Below are 14,594 nucleotides of genomic sequence, written 5' to 3' on the forward strand. Positions count from 1 at the left end.
TCCTCTTTGACAAGCCTCCATTGTAGGGACTTTTTGTCTGTTTGTGTTTTAAACTTAGGTTAGGAAAGCCTTCCTTAAGGAAATATTTCTTGTTAGTATTTGAAGGGTGAATAGGCATTAACTGGTGGAAGAGTGTAGGAACAATCCAAAAAGAAGCAATAACGTGCAGAAGCCGTGTGGCAGAAGGAACATGGCGAGTGGAAAGGGCTGGGAGAGGCAGGACAGTGATGCGGCCACAGCGGGGAGGGTGGCGGGAAGGCCTGGCGGGAGGCGGGGGTGGCGAATGCCGGTCGTGCTAGGCCATTTTGTCTGAGTCCTACAAACAGTGAGAGGCACTGAAGTTTTAAGCGGGGAGTGTAATGTAATCAGATCTGTGCTTTGGAAAGATGCCTCTGGCTGTGATGTGGTAAGAGATTGGATCGGGCTGGGGGGCTCTGGCGGAGCACTCAGGAGGCTGTTCCTGTGCCTGAGCAGGAGGCACGTGGCACCGGGACCAGAACGTGGTGGGTGGGAGCAGCGGTGAACACACTTGGAGGCAGGGAGCACGGGGAGGAACCGGCTGTGGAGGCAGGGAAGTGAGGGCGAAGTCTCATCTCCTAGGTTTCTGACTCGTGTATCTGGGCGGAAGGATCGCCATGCGTTTGTAAAGGGAACTCGAAAAAGACTGGGTTTTACAAGCAAAGTCATTAATTTGGCTCTGAACTTGTTGCATTTTGAGATAGTCAAGAGATTCCACCAGGGAAATTGGGATCTTAAGGGAAGAATCTGGACTGGACATATAATTTGCACATCCATGTGTAAATGTCTGCGAATGAGCCCCAGAGCAAGAAAGGAAGATCAGGAATGTGTAGGCCACAAAAGCCCTAGGAAGAGAGTGGTCTGCGATGTGGAGTACTTCTGAGAGGGTAGAGGGGTGAGGGCTTTTTGAAAGTTCATTGAATCTGTGGTGGGAAGGCACTAAATTGTAACCTGTGTTTCCGTAGAATAGTGGATCAGGAAACCTACTCGGTGTGGATCGTGGAGTGAGTGAGAGGTGCAGACAGGAGGCAGCGACTGCGCGCAGCTGTTTGAGATGCTGAGCTGTGGAGGCGGAGGTGGGGCTGAGGGTGTGCTTTGTATCAGTGGGAAAGGCAGAAGCATAAAGTGGGGAAACCTTGAGGACCTTGGTGAAATCCGCCTGATTTAGTCCGTAATGGTATGGACCGTAGAAGCTAAAGGCTTGGAAGAGACCTAGTATTGTATGTTAGCACATAGATTCCATATAAGCAACAGTGGTTGTGTTATTCCCAGACAGTCATCAAAAAACCTCTAAGACGTCTGTTTGTTTTCATCCATCTTTGTAAAAGTCCTTTCGAAGTGTCTCCCTTCCAGGCACCATCACCCCTGCTCAATTCCCAGCACAGCAAGGATGCTGCTTGTTTGGCTTTTAGCCCCTGTGGCATCCTGATGCTATAGATCCTGTTTTCCCTAAAGAAAAGAAACAATATTTGCAAGCCTTCTTATTAATGATTGACTGGGCCCCTTTCTGTGCAGCCTGCAGGGAAAGCCACACCGCAGAGCGATTGCTCTGGAAAGTGGATGACCGAGTCCTGAGTTACCGGCTCTTTCACTCGTCTGTGCTGCAGAAGCCCCAGGGGAGGCTTTGTCTGTCTCCCAAGGTCTTTGCTTTTTACAAAGGTTTAGAAAAACCATAGGAAATTGCACTTGTATTGCACGAAGGCCCATTCACAGTAGAGACCTTTAGGTGCCCATCAACGCCTGGGGCGCCTCACGGACACCCGACCGCAGCCATCGCCTGCACGTGCTGTTCACCCTCCGCTTCCTCCCAACCTGCAGGGCAGAGCCCAGGGCTGCACCTGGCCCTGTGGGTGCCCATCAACACCTGGGGCGCCTCACGGACACCCAGCTGCAGCCGTCGCCTGCAGGCCCGTTCACCCTCCACTTCCTCCCGACCTGCGTGCAGAGCCCAGGGCCTCACCGGGCTCCGTGTTCTGTATTTCCAAGCTGGAGCGAGGGCTCTGGCCATTGCGCACTCATGTGCACTCGTTGTCTGGGGAACTGCCAAGGCTGTCCTTGGGCCCTGCGTCACAGCGAGTCCCTGTCACTGCCATTCCTGGTCTGTGGCAGGCTTAGTGATGCTGGTGTTTTTGCCTCTTTCCCATGTCTTAAAAGGCTTCAATGTGATTGAAGTGTAATTTTGCACCCTGGGTTGAAAGAAATGATCACTAAGTGTTTCTGATTGCCTAACTTATTTTTGAAAGGCACGTCCATCTAAAAGCAACCTAATGGTTGTATTTATTTTAAAGCTGTGAAGCAGAAGGAGTCTTATCATTGCTGAATTGTTTGAAATTCAAAAGCTTGCTGCATCGTGCTGTGGCGCTGGGAGTGAATGTGGGGCTGACAGCAGTGTAACCATCTCGACCGTCTCAGGCAATGTTGGTTCACAGTGTACTCTTTATTTTTGTTCTGTTTTGCTCTTCTGATTGTAAAAGGAACCCTTATTCATTGCCAAAAATGTGGAAAATAACGAACAGTACAAAGAAGAAACCTGGAATTGTCCATAATTTTATTACCCAGAAGTCTAACATAATACTTTTTCTTTTCTGTATTTTTCATTCAACATAAATATTTTCTATTTACAAAATTGGGATTGTAGCATACCTAGAGCTTTGCATTTTGCTTTTCTTACTTAATGCTGTGACATGTTCTTTTTCCTCTATGTCATTAAAAATCCCGGTTTGGGACAGTCTTCGTTGCTTGGCTGGACCGTGATGTGCTCTCTTCTGTTGTAGTGGGAAGAGGAGAGGAACTTTGGGGCCTCCCTGCTCCTCCCAGGCCTCAAGCAAAGGAACACGGTGGGGCTGAGCTCCCAGCTCTATGGCTATGCACTTCTCGGTAAGCCACGGGCCCTTCGGTGTTGTTCTTCACAAATGGAACTGATGCTTTCTCTACTCATAATAAAGTTATAATTTGGTTTAAATTTACTAGTGAAATTCCAATACAGCTTTCACTTTTAGACATAAAAATAGGACCTGAGACAGTGAAGAGTGTTCTAAACCTGTCACCACTGGCAAGGTGAGGACTAGTTCTGGTGGCCTCAGACTAGTTAGGGGTCATCGGGGCGAGGAAGGGATAGAGGGAGGGAGGAGCTGGCCCTCTTTGGTAGAAGCAGCCAGTAGAGTCTTCCCAGTATTAACAAAGATCTCTGTCTCTTTAGACCTGACATCCAGGAGGTCAGAAGGGAAGAGTTCAGGTTGGGCTCACATTTTTGGTAGTGTTTCCAGGGAAGGAGAAACTGCGTGTCTAGCAGCACTTTGGGAAAGCAGAGAGTGACGCTTTGGGACAATGTGCTGGACCCTGCTGGGCGATGGTCGCTTTACTTCAGTGCCCACTGCACTGACCATCACAGGTCAGGACGCGAAGCCTGCTGAGGAGCGGCCTCAGACCCTGCTTGTGTGGAGTCTGGGCAAATGACGAGTAACCCAAATGTGCTGAGAATGTGTCCTGACTGGCGGGTTTCTCACTGTGTACTGTTCTCTCACTCTTCCCTTCTCGCTCTCAAGCGGATCAGCGTTGGGAAGGGACTTTCTCTTGATCGTACGTTGCTTCTGCTTACCTTTGGTCTCTGAAAATTGTCCAAGTCATAGCAGTTTGACTGCTTTTGGAGTTGATCCTCACCCATAAAATGGAGTGTGGCATTCTTGGATGCTGACTCTGATAGAAACTGATCAGAGGAATTGCAGTTTGTCAGACTCGCCATCAGACTAGCAAAAGAGTTGACCACTCTTTAAAAATCATTTTCTCCTTATTTGCCATCTACTTTTGACACGCATCTGCCTGTTTTCTGCCTTTGCTTCAGATGAGCGTTCAGGACTGTTAGCCTGCGGGAATTGTTTGGGAAGCCGTCAGGGCTCAGAACATGCCCATCGTGCTGTCATTGTTTCTGAGCAGAGGCCCTGTGCTTTGGGGCTGGCAGCCGTCAGAGCAAAGCTCTTTGCTCTTGCTGTGTCATGCGCTGCGCAGCCTCACTCAGCCCCTGGAAGCAGCTTCCTGGAATGTGACTGTGGTCCAGCCCAGCATCTTAATGGTGTAAAATTAGCTGTCGCCTGATAGGCTTTGTCTGCTTATGTCCTTCTGCAGCTCTTCCAAATCTCCTTCCAGGAAAGATAAGTGAAGGTGGACTTAAGACCTGGAGGCTCAAGGTGACTTTGGTCCCTGGTGCAGGGAGGGCTTCTCCACGGGAACGTGGGGACAACCTGTGCCCCCAGCCAGGGGCCCTGACCCTGGGTCCCCATCTTATGCTCCAGCTGTCATGGTTTGAGGTACCAAGAGAAACAGTCATGTCCTGGGATCCAAAAGGACGATGAGGACTTTATGACTTAAGTACAGATGAAGTTCAAATAGAGGAAAGAAGAGCAAAATGAGGCTTTTTTTTTTCATAAGGACGGGCAGTAGGGTATTTTGGAGCATTTTGAAAAATGTCAGAATGTTTCCTGGCAGGAAAAGTTGTCAGATGTTGACAAGATTTTCCCTGTAAGAAAGTGGTGGAATTTCTTTTTCTGAGGAAGATTTTGTTCTTAAGACAAAAATAGGATTTCAGTTGTCTGACTCGTTTTATCGGGTAGCTTCCCTGAGAGGCAGCAATAGCAAGCTGTCTCCGTTTCCCTCAGCCCTGTGACTCACACGTCCTCACAGTAACCTCCCGCAGTCCAGCTGAAAAAGAGGAAAAGCATTTGCACAACTCTTTATTAAAAAACGTGTACAGTGCATTTCGCCACATTCTTCATCCTCTGTCTGAAATGTCACCAAGCCGCTGGATGGATGAGGCCCTTGCTGTAGGTTTGCAGTGACCCTCCCCCATCCCCGGAGCTGCAGGGTGAATATTCTTTGCACCTTCAAGTGCTCCGTCTCGTCTAGGGCACAGTGGGAAGCCGTGGCTGAGCCTTCTTCGTTGTTCCTTCGGCCCACAGGGAAGGTGGAGTTACAGCACGGGCTGCGGGCTGTGTACCACAACATGCCGCTGCTGTGGCAGCCGGGCTACCTCGACAGAGCCCTGCAAGTGATGGAGAAGGTGGCCTCCTGCCCGGAAGGTGAAAAGCTGTGTGGAGACGCGGTATGTCCCTCGCCCGCATTCAGTGGGGTGTGGTCGTCCCCCTCCCCTCTACTTTCTTTGTTTCCTTAGAGTCACGTTCTTATCCAGTTGAAAAGGAGTGAAAAACCACAAACATTCTCAACGTTACTGACAAAAAGCAGCAGAAGATAAGATCCATGTCGATTTCAGAGCTCACTGTCTGGGAGGAAAACTATCCCCCTCCCCCGAGATTCAAACTGAGTTCAATAAAATACTCCCCCCACTACCCCCGCCAATCTCCATGGGAGCTCAGGAGAGGTTAAGAGTTCGTTTTAAATGTTTGGCCTTTCTGTGCCCTCCTGGAGTCCTGGGAGACTCCCTGGCAGCTTTGTCCCTCGTGAAAGCCCCCAAAAGATGAATCTGGGGCCTGGAGGTGGCAGCACCTTCCCTTCCTTCCTTTAGGCCGCTCTGTGGGGAGTGCAGACACTGAGGGGAGGGACCAGGCACGCCTTCCAGGGCTCTGAGGCGCCCACTTCTCCTGGGCTGGGAGCCATCCCCCTACCAGCCTCAAGCTCATGGCACTTCATCACCTGGGGCTCTTGACACTACACAGTTACTAGACTGAGCTCGGGCTACGGGACATGTGGCCTCTTACAGCCACATGACAAGACTCTCTCCCCCTCGGGAGCCACAGTGTCCGCTCCTGTCCAAGCAGCTTTTGTAGCAGAGTGAGGCCTGGAAGGACAGCAGCTGGCTCGTCACCAGGCTGTGAGCGCTAACTTGGAGCGGGCTGCTCGTTTGAGCTGGTCTCCAGGACTCACGCCCTGGCTCTCAGGTCAGTCAGGGAGTCACAAGCCTGGTGCCTGTCCCAGCTCCTCACACTAGTGTCTAGAGCATCATTGTGTTCTTTGCCAGACATTCATGACAAAGCACATACATCCTTAAATATATATCCATGTTTTAACCCTGCTGGAGTCAGTGCTGGTGATGGAAGACACAGAATTATACTGAAATCCTTTCCTGGGGAAATGTTCCTCCCACTCTGAGCCAGATTTGCATTCTTTGCATTCTGACTTAATAGGAATGTGATTCTGATGTCAACCAGGACGGATGTGTATCAGGTTTGGGTGTAACGTATTAGTGGAATTAAAAAGCCTTGGAGTATTTTCTGGATTTTTATTCTGGTATGACATGGACAGAGTGATCAGCATCCAGGCAGGTGCTTGTGCTGACCTTGGGGTCCCATCTCTGTGGGTCGAGGGAGGTGTGCCCCAAAGTGAACGTTGTGGGGGAGAGGGGACAAGACAAAAAGAAACCTGTTTTATAATTGACTTACTTCCTAAGCTACAGAAATCCCCGGTTACAGTGACTCTCAGGTGTGCCTTTTGGGTCGTTGTCAGCAGCTTGTGTGGCTTGCGCTGATCCTACATCAGAGATACCCGATGAGCTAAATTCTCTGCAGGAGGCCCTCGCCCAGATTCCGAGGCTTCACCTGCATTCAGAACGGCCCTTTGTCGGTTGGCGTCTCTAGTGGTTTCTCTTTCCCTTTCTCCCAATCCCAGACTGATTGAGGAGGAAAGACTGGAAGGGGAGGTACTTCAGTGCCCGTCAAACGTGATTCTCGGTTCCTACCTGGTCGACTGGAAGTGCCATCAAAGGCCAGTGCTGATTCACTTCGGCAGACAACCTGAGCTTGCCCATTTGGGCCATTTTTTTTCTTTTTTAAAGATTTTATTTTTTTCTTTTTTCTCCCCAAAGCCCCCCGATACATAGTTGTATATTCTTTGTTGTGGGTCCTTCTAGTTGTGGCATGTGGAACGCCGCCTCAGCGTGGTTTGATGAGCAGTGCCATGTCCGCGCCCAGGATTCAAACCAACAAAACACTGGGCCGCCTGCAGCAGAGCGTGCGAACTTAACCACTCAGCCACGGGGTCAGCCCCTGGGCCATTTGTTTTGTGCTGAGTTTCCATGCCATCCCAGACTGTCTCTAATGTAAGATCGTGTAGCTCTTCCTCTGTCATGTAATTTTATAAAAGAACTCTTCTCATGAGTTTAGGCCCCAGCCTTTCCTTCCTCTCCTTGTCCACCTCCCCTCCCAGTGTGTGCTCAGAGCCTCAGGATGTTTAGTCTGTGCCCTCTTTCTGCACCGCAGCTCGATGTGCTGGACGGAGTGCTGAAGGCTGTGACCACTCCAGCCCCCACGTCCTCCGAGGAGCAGCCCCGACAAGGGGAAGACGGCCAGAGGCCGGCAGAGCTGGTGGAGCAGATGGACGTGGAGGAAAGGCAACAGTCCAGGCTTCCCCAGTACCTGGAACGATTTCAGGTGAGTCGCACAGAATTGAGTCCCTGTCAGCTGTCATTAAATGTGCTTCTCGCCGTGGTGATAGACAGGCAGTCCTTCCATGCATCAGTGTCACACACAAAGGGGGCAGGAAGAACTGACATCAAAAATTACGTTTTTATTGCTTCACGCAGGAACTGGTCTTAAAAGAAACAAATGGAATTTTTATGCTTTTTGTGCTTGAGCTGGTGGGTCACAGGTTTGCTCCCTAGGCAGCGTGTCTCACCCGCTCATCCCTGGCGTGTGCTCGTGGCTGGGTGACAGCTTGCCGCCTCCTAGTGAGCACCTGCCTCCAACCCCAGGGGAACGTTGCTGGTCGTGTCTCCATATCACACTAAACATGTGTGATAACCCAGAAACCCGGCAGAAATCACAGAAGCCACATTTGAGTATGAAGCGTGATGAGATAAGATGCAGGCGTCTCGGTCGCTCAGCTCTGCTTATGCACCAGGGCCATAGGAATGCTCTCTTATACTGCACGGACGATGGGAACAAGTTTCCACTGTGCCTTGTAGCTTTCACGGTGCAGCCCAAATGCCGTGGGGGGTCAGTGCAGCAGAGCGTGCTCAGAGCGTAACCCTCAGCCTCTTCCGTGGCTCTGTTCCTCGTCCATTTAGTGCAAAGCGAAGAAAGTGCTGGCTGAAGGAGGGTTCCTTATGTAAAGCAGAAAACCTCTCCATCGTCCCAGCTGAGCTGTTGGTCATTTTGGGACGGAGGGATGTAAACTTCCCAGACTATTACATTTAAATCTTTCCACTGATTATAGTGAACCAGCCATGGGAAACCTGTTTCCCGTGTTGTAGGGAGGATTCTGTCGTCCTTGTAGCAGCTGTTCCTCCCGGTACTTCTGTAAAGTCATTGCTCAGCTCCCCTCTTTGATGATTTAAAAACTGAGAAAGAAAGGCGAACGGATGTTCCCAAGGTACACAGAGAACTGGCAGCTGGGTTAAGAGTTTACCTGCCTGCTCTTTCCTTTTAACTTTGCCTGACTTTGCAGATTTAGAGAAGCTGTGAACAAAAATCTGCTTAGCCCCCTAGATTATTATTCAGTGTTCGTACTGACCAAGGCTGCCACACCACTGCTAGAAATTACCACCTCCTTCTCTTGTTCCTTATAAATTTAATCTCGGAGAAGAGAAATCTGAGCCTGCGTTAGATTCTCAGCCCTCACTCTTCCACAAGTGCATTTTTTGAAAATCAGAACAAGAGCAGAGACAGACGTTTCCTGAGGGGCAGCTGGGGGCGAGGCAGCCCCACCTTGCCTCGTCCTCCCCGACGAGGTCCTCTGGGTCGTGGGTGCTGCTCTTCCCACCTTACACACCCCCGGGCTGGGCCTGACTTTGGAGTTGAACAAGTTTGCTGGCTCAGGTGAGGCCTTGTCCCAGGCTGTGTCCCTGGCCTCAGGTCACATGGAAGTGACAGGAGAAAAAAGTGATTTTCATTCTGTGTTTCCTATTTTTCCTGTTGCCTGCTCTTCATTAGTTTCAGGTAATGTTTGGGACCCGTTTTTATGTGACTGACCCCTCGCACTAGGCCTCTGGCCCCTCCCTGAAGCCCATGGGCCCTGCCCGCCCCCGCCCCCTGTTACATCAGGGCTCACCACTGTGCCATGGATCCTTCTGTTCGAGGACCAGGGGGACGTGTGGTGGAAGCCACAGCTGGGTGTGAGTGGCTCTCTGGGGATCTGCATCTTGAGGCACTCAAGTAGATTAGTGTTTTTAGTACCTCACTTCTCGAGGAGTACAGTCCGACCAGAGCAAGCAGCCCTTCAGAGGGAGCTGTGAGCCATGGAGGCTGACCTGCTGGGAGCCCAGCAGGTAGAGGCCCTCACGGGAGCTGTGCAGCCTGCTTTAGGGAGAGGCCCGTGGAATGGCGTCTGTCTGTCGAAAGGAGCGCGAGTCAGGCAGACATCGGTCTGTTATTCTGAAGGAGAGGATGCAGATGGCCTGCTCTGCCTGTCTGTCAGCAGCTCCCGCCGTGTGTCCCTCTCAGGTTCTTTGTTCTTGAGTGGGCTGCCTGGTTGGGTTCAGGTCAGAGGGGAAATGAGGGGTTGTTATACTTGTACCGTCTCTGTGATTTAAAAATGGACTCTCACCTTACAGAGTTCCACTTACTGATTGTGAGTGAAGGGGCAGAAATCGCCTGGCGTGCATCTTAGCAGATCTGCTGGGCTGAGAAAGAGCAGGAGCCAGCGGTGCCTGGGGGAGAGGTGGCAGGCAGGTCCCGGCAGAGCGGGGACTGTGGCGACCTCATCCTTTTCCTCTGTTCTTCGCCCACTGCCCCCTTCTCTTCTGTTCTTTTGTTTCCAACAGACCGCCCGTTCTCAGCTCCAGGCTCTGGGCAGAGTTGAGTCAGGAAGCCTTTTGACTCTGACCACTCAGCTCGTCCACGAAGAGCTCCCCACCTATGAAGCAGAGGACATGGCCGCGTATGAGCAGCAGCTGCAGCAGTGGCAACAGGAGCGGGCTCGCCTGGTTCAGAGGGAGCAGGAGCAGAGGGAGAGGGCGAAGCAGGAGCATGAGGCTCGGAGAGCAGCCCAGCTGTCTACCTGACCTGCCCTGCAGGCCCGGCCCGCCCAGGAACGGCGCTGGACCGGCCCAGCCTCGGCTCCTCCAGCCTCTCCTCCTCCTCCTAGAGCGGGCCGCTCTGCTGTAAAAGCCTTGACGTTCTGCATGTTAAGACACTGTGACTGCCCGTCCAGGTGCCTGGAAGGGCTGTGGGACTGTGCAAGTGGTCAGACTGAAGCCACCAGCTGAATACCTTAAAGTATTAAGGGCTCTCGAGGCTGATGGTGGACGTCCTGGGCACAGGGGTCGGTGGTGGCCATCGGAAGTTCCTGACCCTGCAGCCTGGTGGTGGGTTGAAGAACTAGGTCTCGAGCACAAGGCTTTTGAACAGTCTCTCTCCCCAGCCGGGGGAGCGCGTGTCCTGAGATCGTGTCCCCCCGGTCCCCTTTCCGGTGCAGGCACTCAGCCCCAACATCCCCTCTCCTGCTGCTGGGTCTCACCCTTCCGGGCCTGAACTGGGGGACATTCAGCACAGGAGTGAACACAAGACCCCCGGCTCTCAAATTTCAGGACCCCACAGTGACTTGTGTAGAAGGTCAGGGCTCGTGAGGAAAGCTGGCCCCACGTCAGAGGCCCCTGGGCTCGGCGTCTCCAGCCCGTCTCACGCTGTCTTGGCTCCTTCATCGTGTGGGTAAAGAGAGCCTTTGTGTGCACGCACACTTCGGGTAGAGGAGTTGGAGACGGCGAGAGTCGGGCTGGCTGCAGTGTTGGGGAGGCCTGGCGAGTTGTAGCAGCGTCCGGAGTGAGGGCCCCACAGAAGTCTCTCCGAGGGTGGGCAGCTCCTGCCGCTGTGACCTCGCCTGTCAGTACAGCGGGCACTTCTGTTCAGGATTGTGCTCCTCATCGAGAACCTGTGGAAATAAATGTCCTGGGATGGTTTTGGTGTGTTCTTTATCTTTGGGGGGAGGGAGGGACAGACAGGGAATTTCCCCATCACTATCATTGCTATGATTTGGAGCAGCATCTTCAGGCTGTGGCATTTATAACAACACCGCCGCCACCACCGCTGACGTCTGTTGAGGACTAACTGTGTGCCCGTGGCTCCCGCAGCCCCGTGAGGGAGGTGCTGTCGTCTCCTTGCTGAATGCGGATGCGGTGGGCCGGCACTGCCCCACAACCTGCATGCTACCTCCGCACGACCCTGCGCAGGACCCTGTGGACCCGCAGAGCTGGCTCTCACCTCGGTGGAGGGTCAGGACGCAGAGTCACTTCTCACATGCTGGTGTATCAAGGGCAGGGCTTTTTCAGCCACTCCCTTATAGCAAGAAGAAGGTTCAGGATAAGTCAGAAGGTGCATTTTGCTCAGTGAATTAACGGCCGTCATGCTGAAGCATCTGTTCATACTGCAGCTTGTAATTTGCCATCATTTTTCCTCCCCTTCTGTGCCTGTCGCACTTGATCTCCAGCCCTCAGGAAAGAGCTCTGCCTCTTGTGCTGCTGCCCAGCGGGAATCCTCATGCTCGGATGCCCTCCACACTTGGGCCCATCTCCCCGGAACTCTCCCCTTTGGGGGTCTTGCCCCTCCAGCCTACCCCCCTCCTCCTCCCTCTTATCCCCTGAGCTGTAGAATGGTCTTTCCCTGTTACCACCTCTGTCCCTCTTCCCTGTGGAGGGAGGCACTGCTCTGGCTACCCCGGCCTCTGGGGCTACCTTAGCTGTAACTGCTTACCTTCCCCCTAGCTGACCTACCTCTCTGCTAGTCGCGGCCGAACCTGCAGCCTCCTGTCACCATTCCAAGGTCTTAGAGCCTGAAGTCCCATTCTCCCAGTCTTCCCTTTCTCTCAACCACCACTCCTGCTCAACCACCTTTTCCCTTTTGCTTCTGCCAGCAGACCCTTAGCGTGCTCCCAGCCTGGGCCCCATGGTTGGCCATCCCACCCATGCTCTCATGAACATCTTTCATTTCCTCTCATTTCCTTTGGCCAGGCCACTTGCCATTCTTGAACCTACATCCTTGGAGCCGCCTGTTATGGGTCGAATTGTGTCCCTCCAAAAGGATACGTTAAAGCTCTAACCCCCAGTGCCTTAGGATCTGACTTTTAGAGAGACAGTCTCTACAGAGGGGATCAAATTAAAATGAGGCCATCAGGGTGGGCCCCAATCTAACATAACTGGTATCCTTATAAAAAGGGGAAATTTGGACACAGAGACAGAAACACACAGAGGAAAGACAATGTGAAGACACACAGGGAGCAGACGACCATGTGACTGGAGTGGTACATCTACGAGCCAGGGAAGGCTGCAAGCACCCGAAGCTGGAGGAGGCCCAGGGAGATTGCCTCCTAGGGCCCAGGAGGGAGCACGGCCTGCTGACTCTGGGCTTCTGGACTTCAGCCTCCAGGACGCCTCTGTTCTCTGAAGCGCCCGGTTTGGGGACCCTGCTACAGCGGCCCTAGGAAACAAATACAGCAGCATCTGTTTTTCTGTTTGCTTCTGACCTGCTAAGTGCTGTCCCACAAACTCGTCCCGTCAGGCCGATTGCTTCCTCCACAGACTTACAGCTTCCTCTTCAGCTCAGTCCTTTTGTTCTCTCTCATCGACTCTCATCTTCCCCTCATTGGCTTTTCTACTCTGCTTCAGCCCCAGACCCTCGCCCCCAGAACTATCAGCAGATATTCCTGCCGTAACCGTTCTCTCCATCACCCACTCCTTCCCAGGGTCAGGCGTCTCACTGGTGACTGCTTCCCTGTCTGCTGCCTGTTCCAGAACCAGCAAGTCATCCCTTTCCATCTCGCATCATCTCTCCTGGTTTCTTCTTCCAAGTCCACAGTCTTGTTCAAGGCCTCCTTCCCTTTTAGAAACAAAGAAGCCTTGATCCTGCCATCAGTCAGGCCACTTCCCTGTCACTCTCCTCCCTTGTGTCCTCAAACTTCTTAAAAGGGTGTCTTCACTAACTGGCCACTTGCTCGTTCATTAGACCCTGAGAATTCGGCTTCACTCTGCTGCCGTCAAAGGCAATGATCCTCTTTCCCTCTGAGACGCTCTGCTCCGCTAAGCGCTGCTGACCGCACTTGGACGCTGGTGACCACAGCAGACAGACAGCGTCTGTGCTGGTGCTGCACTGGTGCGCTCACAAGCACCGTGTGGCGTCTGCTGCGTGCACAGCACCATGCGAAGCGCTCCGGAGTTCACGCAGATGAGCAAACTATAGCTCCTACCCTCAAATAACCTGGATCCTAGCGAGGGAAAGGAGGAAGGCACATAGCGCCTGTCGATGCATGGCTGAAGAGTACGGGAGAGGCACCGTGGCCGTGATGCGGATGTTCACAGAGAGCACATGCGCCTAGGGGTGGGAAGGCTTGAGGAAGGGACGCATCTCATCTGTGTTGTGCTCGCTGGCCGTGGGGATCAGATACGAGTGGGAGAGTTGTAGATTTTACAAACAGAGGCCTTGAAAACTAGTTTAAGGAAGTCAGTTTCTCACTCTGAACGAGTAGAGGCCAGGGCTGCTGCCGAACATCTCTCAGTGCGCGGACGCCCCCACGACAGTGAACTGTCTGGCACAAAGTGTCAGGAATGCCAAACCTGGCCCCGAGTGCACGAGCCGGGCGCCCACAGGAATTTTTGCCCCAAGGTGATCCAAGAATAGTGTTTGTGCCAACGGCTCATTTACAAATGCCGTTTCTCAGGTAGAGAAACCATTAGCATCAGCTGGTTCTTGTCTGACTGAAAGTGAGTATAAAGTCCGCAGTGATGTGGGGTGGGCCAGTGTTCTTCCTCGAGGAAGTCCACCACGCAAAAGGGTAAATGACGGTTTATGTGACTTTGCTGTCTGGGGATACACCACCCGGACCAGGAGTCTGGAGTTCCAGGATGAAGCTGCTGTGCTGTGAGCTCGCAGGAGTCTGTGGGACCTGACAGCGCTGCGCCCAGTCACCTCGCCGGGCGGCGTGGGTGAGGCGGGGGCCGAGGCTGAAGCGGGTTCAGGACTTTGGCTTTAGTGAATCACAAAAGCAGAAAAAGTGCAACTGTATTTTCGTTAAATGATCATTAATAACCTTCAGAGCTGAACTTTGCAAACTCTAAAAATGATCATTTTTTCTTTTTTTTGGTGAGGAAGATTGTCCCTGAGCTAACATCTGTGCCAGTCTTCCTCTACTCTGTATGTGGGTTGCTGGCACGGCATGGCTGATGAGTGGTGTAGGTCCACACCCAGGATCCGAACCCACAAACCCAGGCCACCAAAGCAGAGTGTGCCAAACAACCACTACACCACAGGGTCAGCCCCGAGAATGATCAATTTTTAAAATCTTACTTTAGAAAATGGGGAAAGAGGCGAGCTTGTCAACATAGTTATGTCAGGAAAATTGCCCTTTTTCTAAGTAACAGCTGCTTAGCTCTGAAGAACCTCCTCCTCGCCCGCTGACCAGCCTTTTTGCTGACATTCGTGTGCCACGAGGGTCTCCTCACCTGCCTGGGGACAAGGACGTCCAAATGAAAGGTGGTGGTGATGTCCCTGAGACTGTGGCCGCTACCGCTGGGGCCTTCATTTAAAACAAAACTGTCACACTAAGGCTGTGTGTTTATCACGTATGAATGTTAGGGATTCCAGATCCCAGCTGGACACGTTCAGAAAACAAAGTTTGTTCTGACAAAAGCACCTGAAAATAAGTTC

The 14,594-nt window shown here is 52.4% G+C and overlaps 1 protein-coding gene across 1 annotated transcript in view; it reads left to right on the forward strand.

Annotated features, from left to right (window-relative positions):
* MRPS27 (mitochondrial ribosomal protein S27) overlaps positions 1-10,858 on the forward strand; it is an 88,443-nt gene extending 77,585 nt beyond the window's left edge. Inside the window, exons 8-11 of the mRNA XM_014851904.3 lie at positions 2,793-2,895; positions 4,971-5,113; positions 7,224-7,394; positions 9,725-10,858. Coding sequence (XP_014707390.1) covers positions 2,793-2,895; positions 4,971-5,113; positions 7,224-7,394; positions 9,725-9,964 — 657 coding nt within the window. The 3' untranslated portion in view covers positions 9,965-10,858. The remainder of the gene's footprint in view (positions 1-2,792; positions 2,896-4,970; positions 5,114-7,223; positions 7,395-9,724) is intronic.
* The last annotated feature ends 3,736 nt before the right edge of the window (positions 10,859-14,594 follow it).

The sequence above is a fragment of the Equus asinus genome, chromosome 9 (genome assembly GCF_041296235.1).
Source record: "Equus asinus isolate D_3611 breed Donkey chromosome 9, EquAss-T2T_v2, whole genome shotgun sequence".
NCBI lineage: Eukaryota > Metazoa > Chordata > Mammalia > Perissodactyla > Equidae > Equus > Equus asinus.